A 17,909-nucleotide genomic window follows, 5' to 3' on the forward strand; every position below is an offset into this window, starting at 1 on the left:
TACAGGGTTCATACAGTCGTGAAAAACCTGAAAAAAGTTATGGAATATTATAGTAGCAACTTCCAGGCCTGGATCAGCTTTGGGAAAAATAAAAATACCCAGAAAGTTTGGAAAAACTGATGGAAATTTGTTCTACAAATCTTTGTGTTTCAGTTTATCGACGGAGAATTTTATTTTTTTAAGCTACAAATACATCCATCAGCTCAGAGTTAATTCAGTAATTTTTTCCTACACTATAATCTATAATCAGTTTAAATTATAGTTTTAGTAGATTTTTGTTGTAATTGACCATGTCTGCACTGATGTTTTAAAAAAAAAACTTAACACCTGTAAGTCCTGTAGCCAGCGTCCTGCAGCCAGCATCCTGTAGCTACTTTCCTGTGGGAAGCATACTATAGCTATCATCCTGTAGGCACTGTCCTGTTGTAGCCAACATTATGTGGGCAGCACCCTGTAGCCACTTTCCTGTTTGTTTTAACACTTTAAACACGCAGAATACAGCTTCGTGCCTAGGGTTAATACTTTTTTTATGTTTTTAATATTAATTCTAGACTGTAGAAATAAAGAAAAACACTATATTTAAGTTGTGTGCAGGCTTTTGCTGGGTGCTGTATATAAGATTCAGAGCAGATCTCTCTCTGCGCTGGTGTTCTTCCTCCTGATTGGACAGAACCGCTGTATTGTAATAAAGGCAGGATTAGCAGTAATGATCCGGCCGGCAGGTCGTGATCGGGGCTCGTTAGCGTCGGCCGGATGACCAATAGCGCGTCGTTACCTCCGTCCCCTCGATGTCCCCTCTGTCCCCCCCTGTCCCTGATTTAAATCTTGTGGACGAGAAGCTGCTGATGCCTCCACAGCTTTATCACTGAGAGCAGCGATGAGGAAGTCGATGTAAAAATAGATTATTTCAGGTTTTTTTGAAGAGTTTCTATTGGTCTGTTCATCAAGAAGTTTTGGCACAGTGTAAGAGACAGTTTGTCTGTCCAAATTATGTAGCAAACTAAAAGTGTTTTTCATTGGACAGCAACAATATGTTTTATATATGTTTAGATAAAGTACCTAAAGATTTCAGGAGGATGAAGCTTTGTAGCGGTAGGGAATACCTTGGTCACCACACCGGCTGATTATGTTGGAACCAGCGTCTGACGTTAGCCGTTTTAGCGTTAGCCGTTTTAGCGCACCACAGAGCCTCTGCATGCTGACTGAAGCCGAGCCATTAGCTGCTGTGTGTTTATTCAGGCTGCCAGAGATCTGAGCCATTTCTCCCAGCCTCCAGTCTGAGCGACGGGGGCAGAGATGCTGAGATGAAAGGGAATCGCATCGTCCAGAGCGCCCTTATCTTCCAATAAACCCTAAATCGCTCTGTTACACACACACACACACACACACACACCCTTAAACGAAACGGCAGCAGCAGTGGGCATTAGCACGCCGCGGCGTTTGCTGTAATTCATAGCTGTAATTTGAGCGCGGTGCATCGAGGCCGGGTCGGACGGCCCCTCCGAGAGCCGTGCGCTTCAGTTAGCGGCCTAAAGGGGGAGCCGAGGGGCCCTCCTGCCACCCGGGGGCCGTATTCCACCCCAAATTAGATTGGGCTTGTCACCCCTCCCGCCGGCCGCCGCGCCGACCATGACTCTTCTGGGTGAAATTGGATTTGCAGGGGCTGCTGGAAACGCTAGCCGAGCCCAGATGAGCCGATAGCGACGCTAAACCATGTTAAGCAGACACTAAAGCGTGTCGGCTCAACCGCCAGCGCCCAGATACACGCTCATTCATTCGCTCGGGGTCAGCGCCGGCTCCGCCGCTGCCACCCTGCTCCTGCTCCTGCCACCCCACCGTCTTCCATCGGTCGAGCTCGAAGACGGAGGAGCTTCATAATGCAGCCGATACGCTCCTTCAATGCAGAAAGTGGTGCAGAGAAACCAGCGGCGGACGCAATACCTGTAAAAATAGAAATATAATAGAGATAGGGGGATGAGATGAGGACCATAAAGAACCTACAGTGCTGAGAAAAAGGGTTTTTCCCCTCTGATTCTTTTGTTTTTACTTTTTGTTTTATGTTTTTATCACACTTGCATTTCTTAGAGAGACATTAAAATTATTAATTAATTATTAATTCTAACTTTTGTTTTAGTTTTATATATTGCGATACAATACCTGCCCCCGCCCCCGCCCCTGCCACCCCGCCGTCTTCCATCGGCCGAGCTCGAAGACAGAGGAGCTTCATAATGCCGCTGATTTTCTCCTTCAATGCAGAAAGTGGTGCAGAGAAACCAGCGACGGACGCAATATCTGTAAAAATAGAAATATAATAGAGATAGGGGGAAAGGATGAGGACCATAAAGGACCTACAGTGTTGTGAAAAAGTGTTTTCCCCTCTAATTTTTTTGTTTTTCGTTTTTAAAAGTTTCTTTCATACTTGCTTTTCTCAGACATTAAATTCTAAACTAACTTTCTAACTAATTCTAACTTTCGTTTATTAGTTTTATATATTGTGATACAGTACCTGCCCCTGCCCCTTCCCCTGCCCCAGCCACCCAGCCCCTGCCAAAAAAGAAATATAATAGAGATTGGTGGAAAAGGTGAGGACTGTAAAGGAGGACGGAAAAAAGTATTTTCCTCCTCTAGTTATTTAGTTTTTGCCTTTTTTGTTCCTCATATTTGCATTTCTTAGATTAAATGATATTAAATATGTTTATTTATTAAGGGATCTCTGTGGAGGAATTTAGTTCCACTCTTCTTTACAGAATTACAGTTTTAATTCAGACAAATTTATGGATTTTCCAGCATAAATGTCTAAAACTGTTTAAGATTATCCAGAGCATCTCAATCATTCTTGAGCCATTTATAGGTATGGACCTGCTGATGTGCTTTGGGTCATTGTCCTGTTGCAGAACCCAAGTATGCCTGAGCCAGACATTCTCTTTCAGGATTTTCTGGTAGAGAACAGCAGAATTCCTGCTTCCATCAATGACAGCAAGTTATCCAGCAGCTCCAGACCATCATAACACACTACCATCACCATGTTTAACATCGTTCAGTATGATGATCTTTTTCTGAAATTGTGTTAAGAGTTTTTGTCGGCGATCAATGAAAAACTGACCCAAAATCGTGTAGAGTGAACCAGGCATAAGATTGTTTTTGCTTTTTATTATGGTAACGTTGAGTTTTTCTGATGTCTCGTTGCCTGTATTAAATTAATTGGATGAAAGGAACCTACAGGGGTTGGAGAATGAAACTGAAACACCTGGTTTTAGAGCACAATAATTGATTGTGGTGACGGACAGTTCTGGTGGAAACAGGAGAGTTGAGGTGCACATTGAATTCTGCGTGATTTGATCAGCCGTGGTTTTATGTTTTTTGGATACAATCCGGGTTATCACCCGAACATCCCTTTCAGACAGCTTCCTCTTACAGCGTCCACAGTTAATCCTGTTGGATGTGGTTGGTCCTTCTTGGTGGTGTGCTGACATTACCCTGGATACCGTGGCTCTTGATGCATCACAAAGACTTGCTGTCTTGGTCACAGATGCTCCAGCAAGACGTGCACCAACAATTTGTCCTCTTTTGAACTCTGGTATGTCTCCCATAATGTTGTGTGCATTGTAATATTTAGAGCAGAACTGTGCTCTTACCCTGCTAATTGAACCTTCACACTCTGCTCTTACTGGTGCAATGTGCAATTAATGAAGATTGAACACCAGGCTGCTCCAATTTAGCCATGAAACCTAAAATCTGACACTAAAATGATGACAGGTGTTTCTGTTTCATTGTCCAACACCTGTATGTATGTGTTACCTGTGTGGAGGTGTAGATAGTTGAGAGTTGAGTGATGGGTGGGGTTTAAGAGGCAGCAGTCTGGTTGCTGTTAGCTGTATGCAGTGGGAACATGGCCGCCGGCGCGGCGGGGTGTGTGATTGGGTGTTTAAAGGTTGGCTCTGTCCCTCCGAGTCCTCGGCCGCGGTGTGATTGAGTGAGGCGAGGAAGATGGAGTGAGCAGGGAGAGATGGAGTGAGAGGGGGAAGATGGATGGAGGTGTTGGGAGGGAGCGCCGGCCCCCATCGTACCTGTCAGTACTCAAGGTTAATAGCGGCGTAGCGGACGAGCCGGGGACGAGCCGGGGCTCTGAACTCACCTCCAAACTGAGAAACACCACGATCTGTTACTCACTATTACACTCCATACTCACCACTGCACCTCACCGACACCAATTTATTACCCTTTAATCCACTTATTATTGATTTAATTAGAAATTAAGACTGATACCTGTTAATTCATTAGTGCTGAAAAATACTAATAAACTCATATATACTCATATAACACTGCTTATAACTTCAGTTTTATATATTTTAACTCATATAAACTGTGTACACACGTTTATTTTACTCTGCCCTAATTATTCTGCATCTGCCATTTCTTGCTCAGTGTCCAGTATGAATTTCTCAGTATCCACTGTGAATTATTTAGTATGTACTATGAACTGTTCATTGTCCAGTATGAATGATTCAGTATGTGCTACAAGGTGTTTAGTGTCCAGTGTATATATTTAGTGTCCTTTAAACAATTTATAGTAGATACTGAATAATTAATAGTGTTCATTATAAATAATTCAGTTCAGTATCCAGTATATACTGTTCACGGTCCAGTATGAATTATTTACTGTATATTATCAATTATTCAGTATCTACTATGAATTGATCAGTGTTCATTATGTTTAATTGTTTAGTGTCCAGAATGAATTATCCAATATATACTATGAATTGTTTAGTATCTATAATTAATTATTGAGTATCCACTATGAATTGTTCAGTGTCCATTATAAGTAATTCAGTTCAGTGTATTTAGTATCTACTATAAGCTGTTCAGCGTCCCATTTTAATTATTCAGTATCTACTTTAAATTGTTCATTGCCCAGTATGAATTATTTAGTATCTACTATAAATTGTTTAGTGTCCTGTATGAATTATTCAGTATCTGCTATGAATTATTTAGTATCTATTATTAATTATTCAGTATCTACTATAAATTGTTTAGTGTCCGTTATGAATTTCTCAGCACCTTCTATGGATTGCTTAATATGTACTACAAATTATTTAGTATCTACTATACATTGTTTAGTGTCCAGTATGAATTTTTCAGTCCAGTCAGATTTTTTTCTGTATGCACAGTGGGTTTTTTTTTTTCATCTTGTTTATATGCTAATATCAGTAGATTGATGTTTAACTTTATTCTCTCTCTCTCTCTCTCTCTCTCTCTCTCTCTCTCTCCCTCTCTCTGTAGTTGAGGCACTTGGGGAATGATGAGGTTCACATCGTTTGGTCGGAGCACACTCGGGACTACAGGAGAGGAATCATCCCCACTGAGTTTGGAGACGTTCTGATCGTTATTTACCCCATGAAGAACCACATGTACAGCATCCAGATCATCAAAAAACCAGAGGCAAGCCCCGCCCACCAGCCTGTTCCACCAATTACCTTCACTCTCTGTGTTCACTATCTCAAACAAACCCCCACTCTGAACAAGTTCACTATCTCAAACAAACCCCCACTCTGAACAAGTTCACTATCTCAAACAAACCCCCACTCTGAACAAGTTCATCTCAAACAAACCCCCACTCTGAACAAGTTCATCTCAAACAAACCCCCACTCTGAACAAGTTCATCTCAAACAAACCCCCACTCTGAACAAGTTCATCTCAAACAAACCCCCACTCTGAACAAGCTCATCTAAAACAAACCCCCACTCTGAACAAGCTCACTATCTCAAACAAACCCCCACTCTGAACAAGTTCATCTCAAACAAACCCCCACTCTGAACAAGTTCACTATCTCAAACAAACCCCCACTCTGAACAAGTTCATCTCAAACAAACCCCCACTCTGAACAAGTTCATCTCAAACAAACCCCCACTCTGAACGAGTTCACCATCTCAAACAAACCCCCACTCTGAAAAGTTCACCATCTCAAACCCCCACTCTGAACGAGTTCATCTCAAACAAACCCCCACTCTGAACAAGTTCACTATCTCAAACAAACCCCCACTCTGAACAAGTTCACTATCTCAAACAAACCCCCACTCTGAACAAGTTCACTATCTCAAACAAACCCCCACTCTGAACAAGTTCATCTCAAACAAACCCCCACTCTGAACAAGTTCATCTCAAACAAACCCCCACTCTGAACAAGTTCATCTCAAACAAACCCCCATTCTGAACAAGTTCACTATCTCAAACAAACCCCCACTCTGTACGAGTTCATCTCAAACAAACCCCCACTCTGAACAAGTTCACCATCTCAAACAAACCCCCACTCTGAACAAGTTCACCATCTCAAACAAACCCCCACTCTGAACAAGTTCACTATCTCAAACAAACCCCCACTCTGAACAAGTTCACCATCTCAAACAAACCCCCACTCTGAACAAGTTCACTATCTCAAACAAACCCCCACTCTGAACAAGTTCATCTCAAACAAACCCCCACTCTGAACAAGTTCACTATCTCAAACAAACCCCCACTCTGAACAAGTTCATCTCAAACAAACCCCCACTCTGAACAAGTTCACTATCTCAAACAAACCCCCACTCTGTACGAGTTCATCTCAAACAAACCCCCACTCTGAACTAGTTCATCTCAAACAAACCCCCACTCTGAACAAGTTCACTATCTCAAACAAACCCCCACTCTGAACGAGTTCACTATCTCAAACAAACCCCCACTCTGAACGAGTTCATCTCAAACAAACCCCCACTCTGAACAAGTTCACTATCTCAAACAAACCCCCACTCTGAACAAGCTCATCTAAAACAAACCCCCACTCTGAACGAGTTCACTATCTCAAACAAACCCCAACTCTGAACGAGTTAATCTCAAACAAACCCCCACTCTGAACAAGTTCACTATCTCAAACAAACCCCCACTCTGAACAAGTTCACTATCTCAAACAAACCCCCACTCTGAACGAGTTCACTATCTCAAACAAACCCCCACTCTGAACGAGTTCACTATCTCAAACAAACCCCCACTCTGAACAAGCTCATCTAAAACAAACCCCCACTCTGAACGAGTTCACTATCTCAAACAAACCCCAACTCTGAACGAGTTAATCTCAAACAAACCCCCACTCTGAACAAGTTCATCTCAAACAAACCCCCACTCTGAACAAGTTCATCTCAAACAAACCCCCACTCTGAACGAGTTCACCATCTCAAACAAACCCCCACTCTGAACAAGTTCATCTCAAACAAACCCCCACTCTGAACAAGTTCACTATCTCAAACAAACCCCCACTCTGAACAAGTTCACCATCTCAAACAAACCCCCACTCTGAACAAGTTCACCATCTCAAACAAACCCCCACTCTGAACAAGTTCACTATCTCAAACAAACCCCCACTCTGAACAAGTTCACCATCTCAAACAAACCCCCACTCTGAACAAGTTCACTATCTCAAACAAACCCCCACTCTGAACAAGTTCACCATCACAGTCCTCTCGCCATGTCGTCGTCCTCTCTCGGCGTGTCCTCGCCCTCTCTCGGCGTGTCCTCGCCCTCTCTCGGCGTGTCCTCGCCCTCTCTCGCCGTGTCCTCGTCCTCTCTCTCAGCATGTCCTCGTCCTCTCTCTCAGCATGTCCTCGTCCTCTCTCGGCGTGTCCTCGCCCTCTCTCGCCGTGTCCTCGCCCTCTCTCGCCGTGTCCTCGTCCTCTCTCTCAGCATGTCCTCGTCCTCTCTCTCAGCATGTCCTCGTCCTCTCTCTCAGCATGTCCTCGTCCTCTCTCGGCGTGTCCTCGTCCTCTCTCACCGTGTCCTCGTCCTCTCCCTCGGCATGTCCCCGTCCTCCTCGGCGTGACCTCGTCCTCTCTCGGCGTGTCCTCGTTCTCTCCCTCAGCGTGTCCTCGTCCTCTCTCGGCGTGTTCTCGTCCTCTCTCGGCCTCTCTCTTGGAAATTAGTTATCTGAAGTCTGCGGAACACTCGATACGGAGACAGGAAGCGTAGCTGCACTCAAACCCTCCACTTCCTGCTGGGTTATGTCTGCGCTAATTGAATGAACAGGATTCTGAGAATGGGGTTCTGGCGTGGATGGATGTACAGAGGGACGGATGGCGAGACGCGAGTCCTGCGGTCTCAGTAAAGAGTAGGAAGATGGAGTGATAGCGGAGAGCAGCGTCCTGGCTTTCATGAATGTCCATTTAAAGTCCATTTGAGCGTACAGAGACCATTCACCGTCCCCTGCTTTCCGTCACGTTCGTCTCGCGTCTCGTTTACTGACGTCTCCTCAGATTTATTCCATTCTGCTGCTGGATTCAATTTCATTCAATCTGCTCTAAAATCTCCTCACTGCTCACCAGACTCATACAGATCTTCTGCCTTCTGTTTAAAACAGTGGATGGACTGAGTTTGTGCAAAAATGTTGTGGGGAATTTTTGCAGGATTTTGACCAATAGAAATGAGTAAAAATGATGCAAAAGTTGGCACATTTTAAATGTACCAATAATACAAATGCACTAAAGGCCAATTTATACTTCTGTGTCAATCCTATGTCGTAGCCTACGCGTCCCTTAAAGCTCCACTAAGTAGGATTGAGATTTTGTGCTCGGGGGCTCCCCCTACAGTTGTAGAGTGTAATAAATGTTTCAGGCGGATTAGTTTCTCTTTCTCGTTTTCTGGATTTCACAGACATATTCGGTCTCTTTCCAGCTTCTGCCAGAGTGTCTGTATGTTAGTTTGTAAAGAATGAACCAGTAGTCCTTGTAGAACTGTTAGAACTAAAGGTCGGAAAGCAGGTCGCAGTTCTTGCGAGCGTCGGTCGCGGCCGCCTCGGAAAACTTACAGAGTCTGGTTTGAGCTCAGAGGAGCTCCGGCACAGACACGAGAGCACCGCTACTCCTCCTATTACACCTCAATGCAGCGCTGCAGTGAGATTCAAGCTGTAATTTTACTTCTTTAAAAAGATCCAAAATCAAGGAAATCCTACCTAGTGCTGCTTTAACTGTTTTCATGTCTTTAATATTAAACTATAATGTAGAAAATGCATTAAGCTGTATCTGATTTATTACTATACCACAGTTCGTTCCAACCCTGCGGTGTGATTGGCTGAGAGGTGTTCTATAAGTACCGTTATCAGCCGGTAATGCACTGTAACTAACCGAAGCTTTCCATGTATTACTCCGCCACATACAGGTAACCTAGCAACGATGCAGCGCTAACAAGCCGAACAGCGCAGCTACAAACAGAGCAGCAATGGAACTATTTTAACTGGCGGAGTTTTTATAACCAATCAGATCCTATTTTCTCCTCCTCTTTAACTCCTTAACTTTAAAATGTTTCAGTAAACAGTGATAATGGAACTGTGGTATAATCACAATAATACACTCGAGGTTGATGCTTTAACGTGTAATATTGGCACTGCTGTGCTGCTCTACTCTAAACTCAATATTACACATTATATCATGAACCTCGAGTGTATTATTGCTTAAATAAATCTGTGTTTAATGTAAATCTCTGTATCTGTCTCTCTGCAGGTCCCGTTTTTCGGCCCGCTGTTTGATGGAGCTATAGTGGACGGGAAGATCTTGCCCACGATGGTTCGCGCCACCGCCATCAACGCCAGCCGAGCGCTGAAATCCCTCATCCCGCTCTACCAGAACTTGTATCCTTTAATACCTTCCTGCAGTTCAGGAGCAGTAACAGGTGAATTCAATCCATTTACATTCATAACAGACATTTATATATATATATATAACAGACGTATATGCACTGTTATTATACACTCTGTACTGTATCTCCAGCACTGGGGAAAGTCTGGTTCTCAGCATTACATCAGTTAATACTCTGAACCCTCTGAATTTACCTTTACCTTTTAGTCCTAATACTGAGAGAGAGTATGAACTGGCTACAGCAGTCCAGTTAAAGAAGTTCAGGATTAAAATCTGAACATGATTATTATACTATATCACTGCTGGAACATTACTTTAGGCATGTATACAATAAATGGGGTTTATGTAGGACATGACTTGGTGTCCAAAGTACAAAATCAAGTGTGTGTGAGTGTGTGTGTGTGTGTGTGTGTGTGTGTGTAGCAGGTAGACGGAGGATCAATATTTATTGATGTTTTATTTGTGTAGATGTAGAGTCTGAGTTCAGGTGATGGAATCGCTCTGATCTCTCCATCACACCGACCCACATGCACCACCATTTACTCTCAATCACTCTCCACCTATTCACTCTCTCTATCTCTCTCTCTGTCTCTCTCTCTCTCTCTCTGTCTCTCTCTCTCTCTCTGTCTCTCTCTCTCTCTCCCTCTATCTTTACCTCTCTCTCTGTCTCTTTCTCTCTCTCTCTCTCTACCTCTACCTCTCTCTCTCTCTCTACCTCTCTCTCTCTCTCTCTCTACCTCTCTCTCTCTCTTTAGTCTATCTCTCTACCTCTACCTCTCTCTCTCTCTTTCTCTCTCTCTCTCTTTAGTCTATCCCTCTACCTCTCTCTCTCTCTCTACCTCTCTCTCTCTCTTTAGTCTATCTCTCTACCTCTACCTCTCTCTCTCTCTCTACCTCTCTCTCTCTCTCTACCTCTCTCTCTCTCTCTTTAGTCTATCTATCTACCTCTCTCTCTCTCTCTACCTCTCTCTCTCTCTCTTTAGTCTATCTCTCTACCTCTACCTCTCTCTCTCTCTCTACCTCTCTCTCTCTCTCTACCTCTCTCTCTCTCTCTTTAGTCTATCTCTCTACCTCTCTCTCTCTCTCTACCTCTCTCTCTCTCTACCTCTCTCTCTCTCTCTTTAGTCTATCTATCTACCTCTACCTCTCTCTCTACCTCTACCTCTCTCTCTCTCTCTACCTCTCTCTCTCTCTCTACCTCTCTCTCTCTTTAGTCTATCTCTCTACCTCTACCTCTCTCTCTCTCTCTCTACCTCTCTCTCTCTCTCTTTAGTCTATCTCTCTACCTCTACCTCTCTCTCTACCTCTACCTCTCTCTCTCTCTCTACCTCTCTCTCTCTCTCTACCTCTCTCTCTACCTCTATCTCTCTTTAGTCTCTCTCTCTACCTCTCTCTCTACCTCTATCTCTCTTTAGTCTCTCTCTCTACCTCTCTCTCTACCTCTATCTCTCTTTAGTCTCTCTCTCTACCTCTCTCTCTCTACCTCTATCTCTCTCTCTCTCTTTAGTCTTTATCTCTCTCGCTCATCATTCAGGCTTGGACTGATGCACATTGTGTTTGGAACAAGGCGTCCTGTGGGTAGCGTCCTGTAGGCCGAGTCCTGTGTGGTGTCCTGTGTGCAGCATTCTATATACAGAGTCCTCTGGGTAGCGTCCTGTAGACGGAGTCCTGTGAGTGTCTTGTACAATGTCCTGTGGGCAGTGTCCTGTTGGGTAGTGTCCTGTGAGCAGCAGCGTGCTGTAGGCAGAGTCCCCTGGGTGGCCTCCTCTGAGTAGTGTCCTGTGGGCAGTGTCCTGTAGCCGAAGTCATCTGGGTGGCCTAAACTGGATTCAAATGAAAATTTCAAGTTTTGTTAAACTCATCATTCTTAGAAAGGCGTCTGTCTCCGACTCCTGTTAAGTGATAGGTGGCGCTCTAAAAACAAAAAATCTGTTTCTCAAAAAACACTTGTCTAATTAAGGTGAATCTTTGTGCGCTGCATCTCTGATATATTTGGTAAGTGACTCATTAAGGACAAGTGAATAAGTGAAAAGATTTGGCTTAAAAACAAAATGTAGATTTTCTAAACTAGTCTCTGGGTTTTCATTGCTTGTTTGTGGATCAGGTCTCAAACTTCAGTTCTTCTTATTGTATTTATTGGCTGACAACCTGTTTCCATGCAAGGTTGTGGGTTCAATCCTTCTAACTTTTGGCGTCTCTGTCGGTGTGGATCATCTCTGTGAAAGTACGTTAACGTTTATCAATTTTTTTTACAATTATTAGTATAAAATCACGTTATATTTAGTGTTTAGAGTAAAATCTGTTTGTAATGTTAAAAGTTGCGAGTTTAGAGTTTTTTTTTAATGATTCCTTTCTTTCTGCAAAAACATCAGAAGAAAAAAAAAAGAACAAGCACGCGAGAGAGAGAGCGCGAGTGCAGCGCGAGTGCAGGGGGGAGAGAGTGATTCTCATCTAGTCTGTTCTCCGAGCCGGAGAGATTGTTTGGCCCAGCTTGAGTCTTCGCTCGCAGCAATCTCACCCGTGTGTGTGTGTGTGTGTGTGTGTGTGTGTGTGTGTGTGTGTGTGTGGCTCGATAGAGCGCCCGGGTATTGATTGGCGTGAGTTGCACAGGTCGATGCTCCTGACAGGCTGAATTACAGTAATCTGTCATTATCGACGGATGTCTCTCCAAACCCATTCTCTCTCTCTCTTCTTTCTTTCTATCTGTCTCTCCTTCCCTCTCGCTCGCTCTCTCTCTCTCTCTCTCTCTCTCTCGCGTACTGTTGCGCTGTCTTTCTTCTGGTCAAATTCTTTTTTTTTTTTTTTTTGCTTTTCTTTTCTTCCCTCTGAGCCACTCTACTCTTGACTTTCTTCACTCTTTCTTCTCTCTCTTTCTTCTCTCTCTCTCTCTCTCTCTCTCTCTCCGCTGATGTGGATAATTGGCGGCTGTGTGAGATGTCAGAATGGATGTGATTACAACAGCTTTAGGATGGGGATTGACCCGAAATCCAGCTCAGATAAACTCCATCCAGAACAGGTTTAAAAACATCTTCAGGACTTTCAAAAACCTCCACAACCTGCTGTACCGCAGGACTAGTCGATACGGCCCTAAAATAATATTAACAACGATATTTTGTGGTATTTTCGTGATGACGATACTCTTGGCAATATGAAGAAACACTGGGTAACACTTTAAAAAAAGATTACCTTCATAAAGGCTTTATAAATGGTCATAAATGAGTTTATTAACGGTTATAAATTAGGGTGCAAATACTTTAAAACCCATTAATAAGCAGTTAAAAATATATCTACACATAAACAGAAATGGCAACAGTGAGCTAAAAATCTTCGAGTGTGGTTCCACAGAGGCCACACCCCACTGAAACTGAAGAGAGAGAGAGGGGAGGAATGTAAACAAAAGCTCACAAGAGAAGAGTTTTATTTTATTTTATTTTATTTTGTTTTTTTATTTTTGTTCATTATAGTTCAAACAAACAGCCTCACGGACCAGATGTTTCATGATTGTTATTAATCTAGTTTAGTATTAATCTACAGTTTAGAACATATTTTATATAGTGAAATAGTGAAAAAACACTGTATTTAAGGTGTGTCCAAACTTTTGGTACTTTTGGACTGGTACTGTACACTGCTCTAGGTCAGGAAGGATATTTTCGGTAGCTTTAGCTTGTGCACTGTGTAAAAGAGGTTGGTTGATAAGGTGTTGCTGGGTGGTTTCTGTGGTATTTATTTCCTGGAGGAAACTTGGAGTGCTTCTCACTAGTCGGTATGGCATTTTAAAGTATGGTATTTGCTTATGTGCTGCTGTGGTATAGCTGGTGGTTGCTATGGTGTTGCTGGCTGGGTGGTTCCTATGGTGTGCAAGGTGCATATCAGGAGTGGATGTTGATGTATAAATAACATTTTTGAGTGAAATTCTGGTAGATAAATACAGTAGAAGTGTATAAATCTAATAAAATACGCAGGGCGCTATAACCTAAACTCTCTTTATTTCGGGCGTATCTGTTGCTGGACTGTCTCTTTAAGGTGGATCTGGTTCTGGTGTTCGGGTTGGGTTCTTGCGGTGCGGTGTATAAAGGATCAGGGGGAACCAGCGGTGCGGTTAATCTCCGCCGCCGGAGCAGCTCCGCCTTAAAACGCCCACAACCGAGAAAATGAGCCCCACGGCGGAGCTGCACCTCAGAGCTCGTTTACCTTTCCCAGATGAAGTCACCTGAGGAGGAGCTCCACCACCGGGCTCATCTTCTTCACACCTGCGGCTCGGGGCCGGCGGCGCGGCGGAGATTAGATAAAGACCCCCGGCGCGGTTCTGTTGTTCGGGGTCCGCGGTCCAGCTCTGAGAAAATCACATCAAAAGAACATCTTTTCATCTTTCTTTCTATTCGTCCTCACAAACACTCCTCTCACACCGAGCCGGACCCCCGCTCCCACCTCAACACTCACTCACTGACTCACTCTCTCGCGCAGCTCGCTCTCGCGCTATTTCTCTCGCTTTACAGAGGCCTTCCGTTCTGTTCTTGTAATCATATATTTATTGACTTTTACAGAGAGTTACAGAAGTTTTATCTGAACAGATTAAAAATCTCTAACCACATCAGAACCAGAGGGAGATTAACCTACATACAGGTGTTGGAGAATGAAACTAAAACACCTGTCATCATTTTAGTGTGGGATTTTAGGTTTCATGGCTAAATTGGAGCAGCCTGGTGTTCAATCTTCATTAATTGCACAATATTGCACCAGTAAGAGCAGTGTGTGAAGGTTCAATTAGCAGGGTAAGAGCACAGTTCTGCTCTAAATATTACAATACACACAACATTATGGGAGACATACCAGAGTTCAAAAGAGGACAAATTGTTGGTGCACGTCTTGCTGGAGCATCTGTGACCAAGACAGCAAGTCTTTGTGATGCATCAAGAGCCACGGTATCCAGGGTAATGTCAGCATACCACCAAGAAGGACCAACCACATCCAACAGGATTAACTGTGGACGCTGTAAGAGGAAGCTGTCTGAAAGGGATGTTCGGGTGATAACCCGGATTGTATCCAAAAAACATAAAACCACGGCTGATCAAATCACGCAGAATTCAATGTGCACCTCAACTCTCCTGTTTCCACCAGAACTGTCCGTCAACACAATCAATTATTGTGCTCTAAAACCAGGTGTTTCACTTTCACTGTCCTGTATATTAGTGCATCTTAAAAATGTTTAAAATTATTAAAAAGTTATTTTATTTCAGTAATTCAGTTGAAAATGTAAAACTCATATATTATATAGATGTATTAAACACAGAGAGATCTGTTTTAAGTAGTTATTTATTTTATTGTTGATGATTAACAATACAAATTAGTGTTTTAGAAAATTTGAATATTATATAAGACCAGTTGGTACTTTTGGCAGTGTGGGCAGTGTGCCAAGTCCTGCTGGAAAATGAAATCCGACACCACTGATTTTGTGACTGAAACTTAAGACTAGACCTCGAGCAGTTTGGACTGTGTGTCTCTCCACTCTTCCTCCAGACTCTGCTATTCCTCCACTCTTCCTCTATCCCTCTATTTTGTGTTTTTCAGCAGATCTTCTATCCTTCTCTCTCTCCCTGATTCTCTTTTTTTTTCTCTCTCCCCTTCCCTCATATTCTCTCTCTCTCTCTCCTTCTCCAGATCATCCCTCTATTTTTTGTTCTTCAGAAGATCCTTCTCCCTCTTTCACTGATTATCTCTTTATTTCTTTCTCCCCCTCTCTCCCTCATTCTCACTCATTCTCTCCATCTCTTTCTCTCTTCCTTCCCTCATTCTCTTTCTCTCCCTCTCCAGATCATCCCTCTATTTTCTGTTCTTCAGCAGAGCTACAGCAATTCATTTTCTTTCTTAATCTTGTTCTTCTTTTCTCTCCATACTTCTTTCTCTCCAGATCATCCCTCTGATTTGTTCTTCAGCAGATCTTCTATCCTTCTCTCTCTCTCTCTCTCTCTCTCTCTCTCTCTCCAGATCATCCCTCTATATCAGTTCTTTAGTACAGCTGGGGCGATTTCTTCTTTCTTACTCAATCTTATCCTCTTTTTTCTATTTTTTGTTCTGGAACAGAGCTACAGCTATTCCTTTTTTTCTTAGTCTTCTCTTCTCTCTCTTTCCCTCTAGATCATCCCTCTATTTTGTGTTCTTCGGCAGATCTTCTATACTTCTTTCTCTTCTCTCTCTATCCATCTCCCTCTCCCTCATACTCTCTCTCTCTCTCTTTTCTCTTCTGTTTTTCTCCCTCTCCAGATCATCCCTCTATTTTCTGTTCTTCAGCAGAGCTGGAACAATTTCTTCTCTTTTCTACTCAGTCTTATCCTCTCTCTCTCTCTCTCTCTCTCTCTCTCTCTGACCTCTCTGCTGGTTCTTGCTGGGTTCCAGTTCTCGGTGCTGTTGGCCCGAGGCTCCGTCCATCTGCCTGAGAAACACACTGATCCCTCCATCCCTCCATCCGCCATGACTGTGAAATTGGGGCTTAGACTGGAGAGAAAGAAGCTTCTTTGGCCTTGGATTGTGTGTGTGTGTGTGTGTGTGTGTGTGTGTGTGTGTGTGTGGTAGCTGGATGCTGCTGCTGGACGCACAGAGCCGCAGATAGCAGGGCACTAAGAGTAATCCAAGAGTGTGTGTGTGTGTGTGTGTGTGTGTGTGTGAGAACCCTCAGGCCCTCACACACACTCTTCTCACAGGGCAGTGTTGGGGCTGAGTGATAAAATGTAAAGTGTGTGTGTGTGTGTGTGTGTGTGTGTGTGTGTGTGTGTGTGGAGCAGGGTTCAGTGAGCAGGCTGGTGGAGCTACACCTGCATTTACCTGCACTTACACAGTAAATATCCGCAGTTACTGTATTATGATTGTGTAACTATTGATGTAATTACATAATTACTTAAGTATTTAATTAATGTGATGATGATATATTAGATATTAAATAGTTTTAATAGCTAAAAAACAGTTAAGAGTCTCTAGTTTAGATCCTGTTGGTTCCTCTATGTTCTGGATATAAGATGAGATTGAGAGGGTTGGGTTTGGAGGTTCTACAGGTTCTGTATGGATCCTGCAGCACATTTACCCACAGATGTTGCTACAGCTGGGCCTGTAGATCCTGTAGCTCTACACTCGTAGGTTGAAGCTGAAGCTGCAGAGTCTCAGCTGCTCCATAAATGCTGGATTGGTGATTAATCTGGTCATCAGTGTTGAATGCAGTCCTCCAGGTCTCCAGGTCTCCAGGTGGACGGTGGTTTCCGGTTGAGAGTAGGCTGTGTGTGATTGGCTGTCGCTTCTCACCGGTGTGTGTGTGTGTGTGTGGATGAGTACTGTGTATAAATGGTTGAATGAAGAACATGATTAACTGTTCTTGGGTTTCTAGAAAGTTGCTGTTTTAGTGTAACTTTACTCACATGCACAAACACACACGTAATAATTGCTAGTATAAAGTAATTGAATGTAATTACAATATTTAAGTTAAGTAAAGCTAAGCTAAGTAAACAAAACGTATTAGCGGCTAACCGCTTCAGAAATGCTACAGGCCAATAATTCTCCCCTCTCAATGCGGAAATAGCAAGCGCGGTTAATGCTAATGCGGGTAATGCTAATGCTGCTCCAGCAGTGCTAGTGATGCACAAACTACTGTTTCTTTACTGTTTATTTCATTTTTATTTTATTTTTATTTTCTGTATTATAAAGCACATTTTAAGAGACATTACAAGGAGCTTATAAATCAGCAGGTGGTGGTGGGGGGGTGGCATGTAACTAAGTTAAGTAAAGCTAAGCTAAGTAAACAAAACTGTAATTCAAAAAAAAAAAACACTTTCTTTCAAATGAGTCAATTGAGAGCTGGATGTTAATTTGCACAGATTCCTCTCCTGAAAACTGTTTATTTGGTGAGTAAAGCTCTTTCATCTATTTACAGTAAGATTAGATTCTCAAATTTCTCCAGCACGAAGGCTGGAGCATTAGCATTAGCATTGGCAGCTAACCGCTAGCAGATAGTGGCATTTGACAGCACTACACTGAGGAACACTGAGTGTTCTGGTCAGCCAGGGTGATATTAGCTAGCGGTTTTATACATGTACCTTGTTTTAACACGGTAAACACTCAGACCACACTTCTAAATAGGGAAAATAGCAGTTAGCAGCTAATGCTAATGCTGCTCCAGTCTCGGTGCTGGAGAACTAAACTATAACTCCTGACTGGTAGAATTCATTCATAAGGAGCACTGGATTATAAGCAGCTCTGATTATTTTAATTTT

At 43.1% G+C, this 17,909-nt stretch overlaps 1 protein-coding gene across 11 annotated transcripts in view; it reads left to right on the forward strand.

Annotated features, from left to right (window-relative positions):
* Positions 1–17,909, forward strand: part of ralgapa1 (Ral GTPase activating protein catalytic subunit alpha 1) — a 178,118-nt gene that overhangs the window by 134,030 nt on the left and 26,179 nt on the right. For all 11 annotated transcript variants that reach the window (XM_049464047.1, XM_049464050.1, XM_049464051.1 and 8 more), the window contains 2 exons: positions 5,281–5,439; positions 9,520–9,647. In XM_049464047.1, the coding sequence (XP_049320004.1) occupies positions 5,281–5,439; positions 9,520–9,647 (287 nt within the window). The remainder of the gene's footprint in view (positions 1–5,280; positions 5,440–9,519; positions 9,648–17,909) is intronic.

The sequence above is a fragment of the Astyanax mexicanus genome, chromosome 14, assembly GCF_023375975.1.
Source record: "Astyanax mexicanus isolate ESR-SI-001 chromosome 14, AstMex3_surface, whole genome shotgun sequence".
NCBI lineage: Eukaryota > Metazoa > Chordata > Actinopteri > Characiformes > Acestrorhamphidae > Astyanax > Astyanax mexicanus.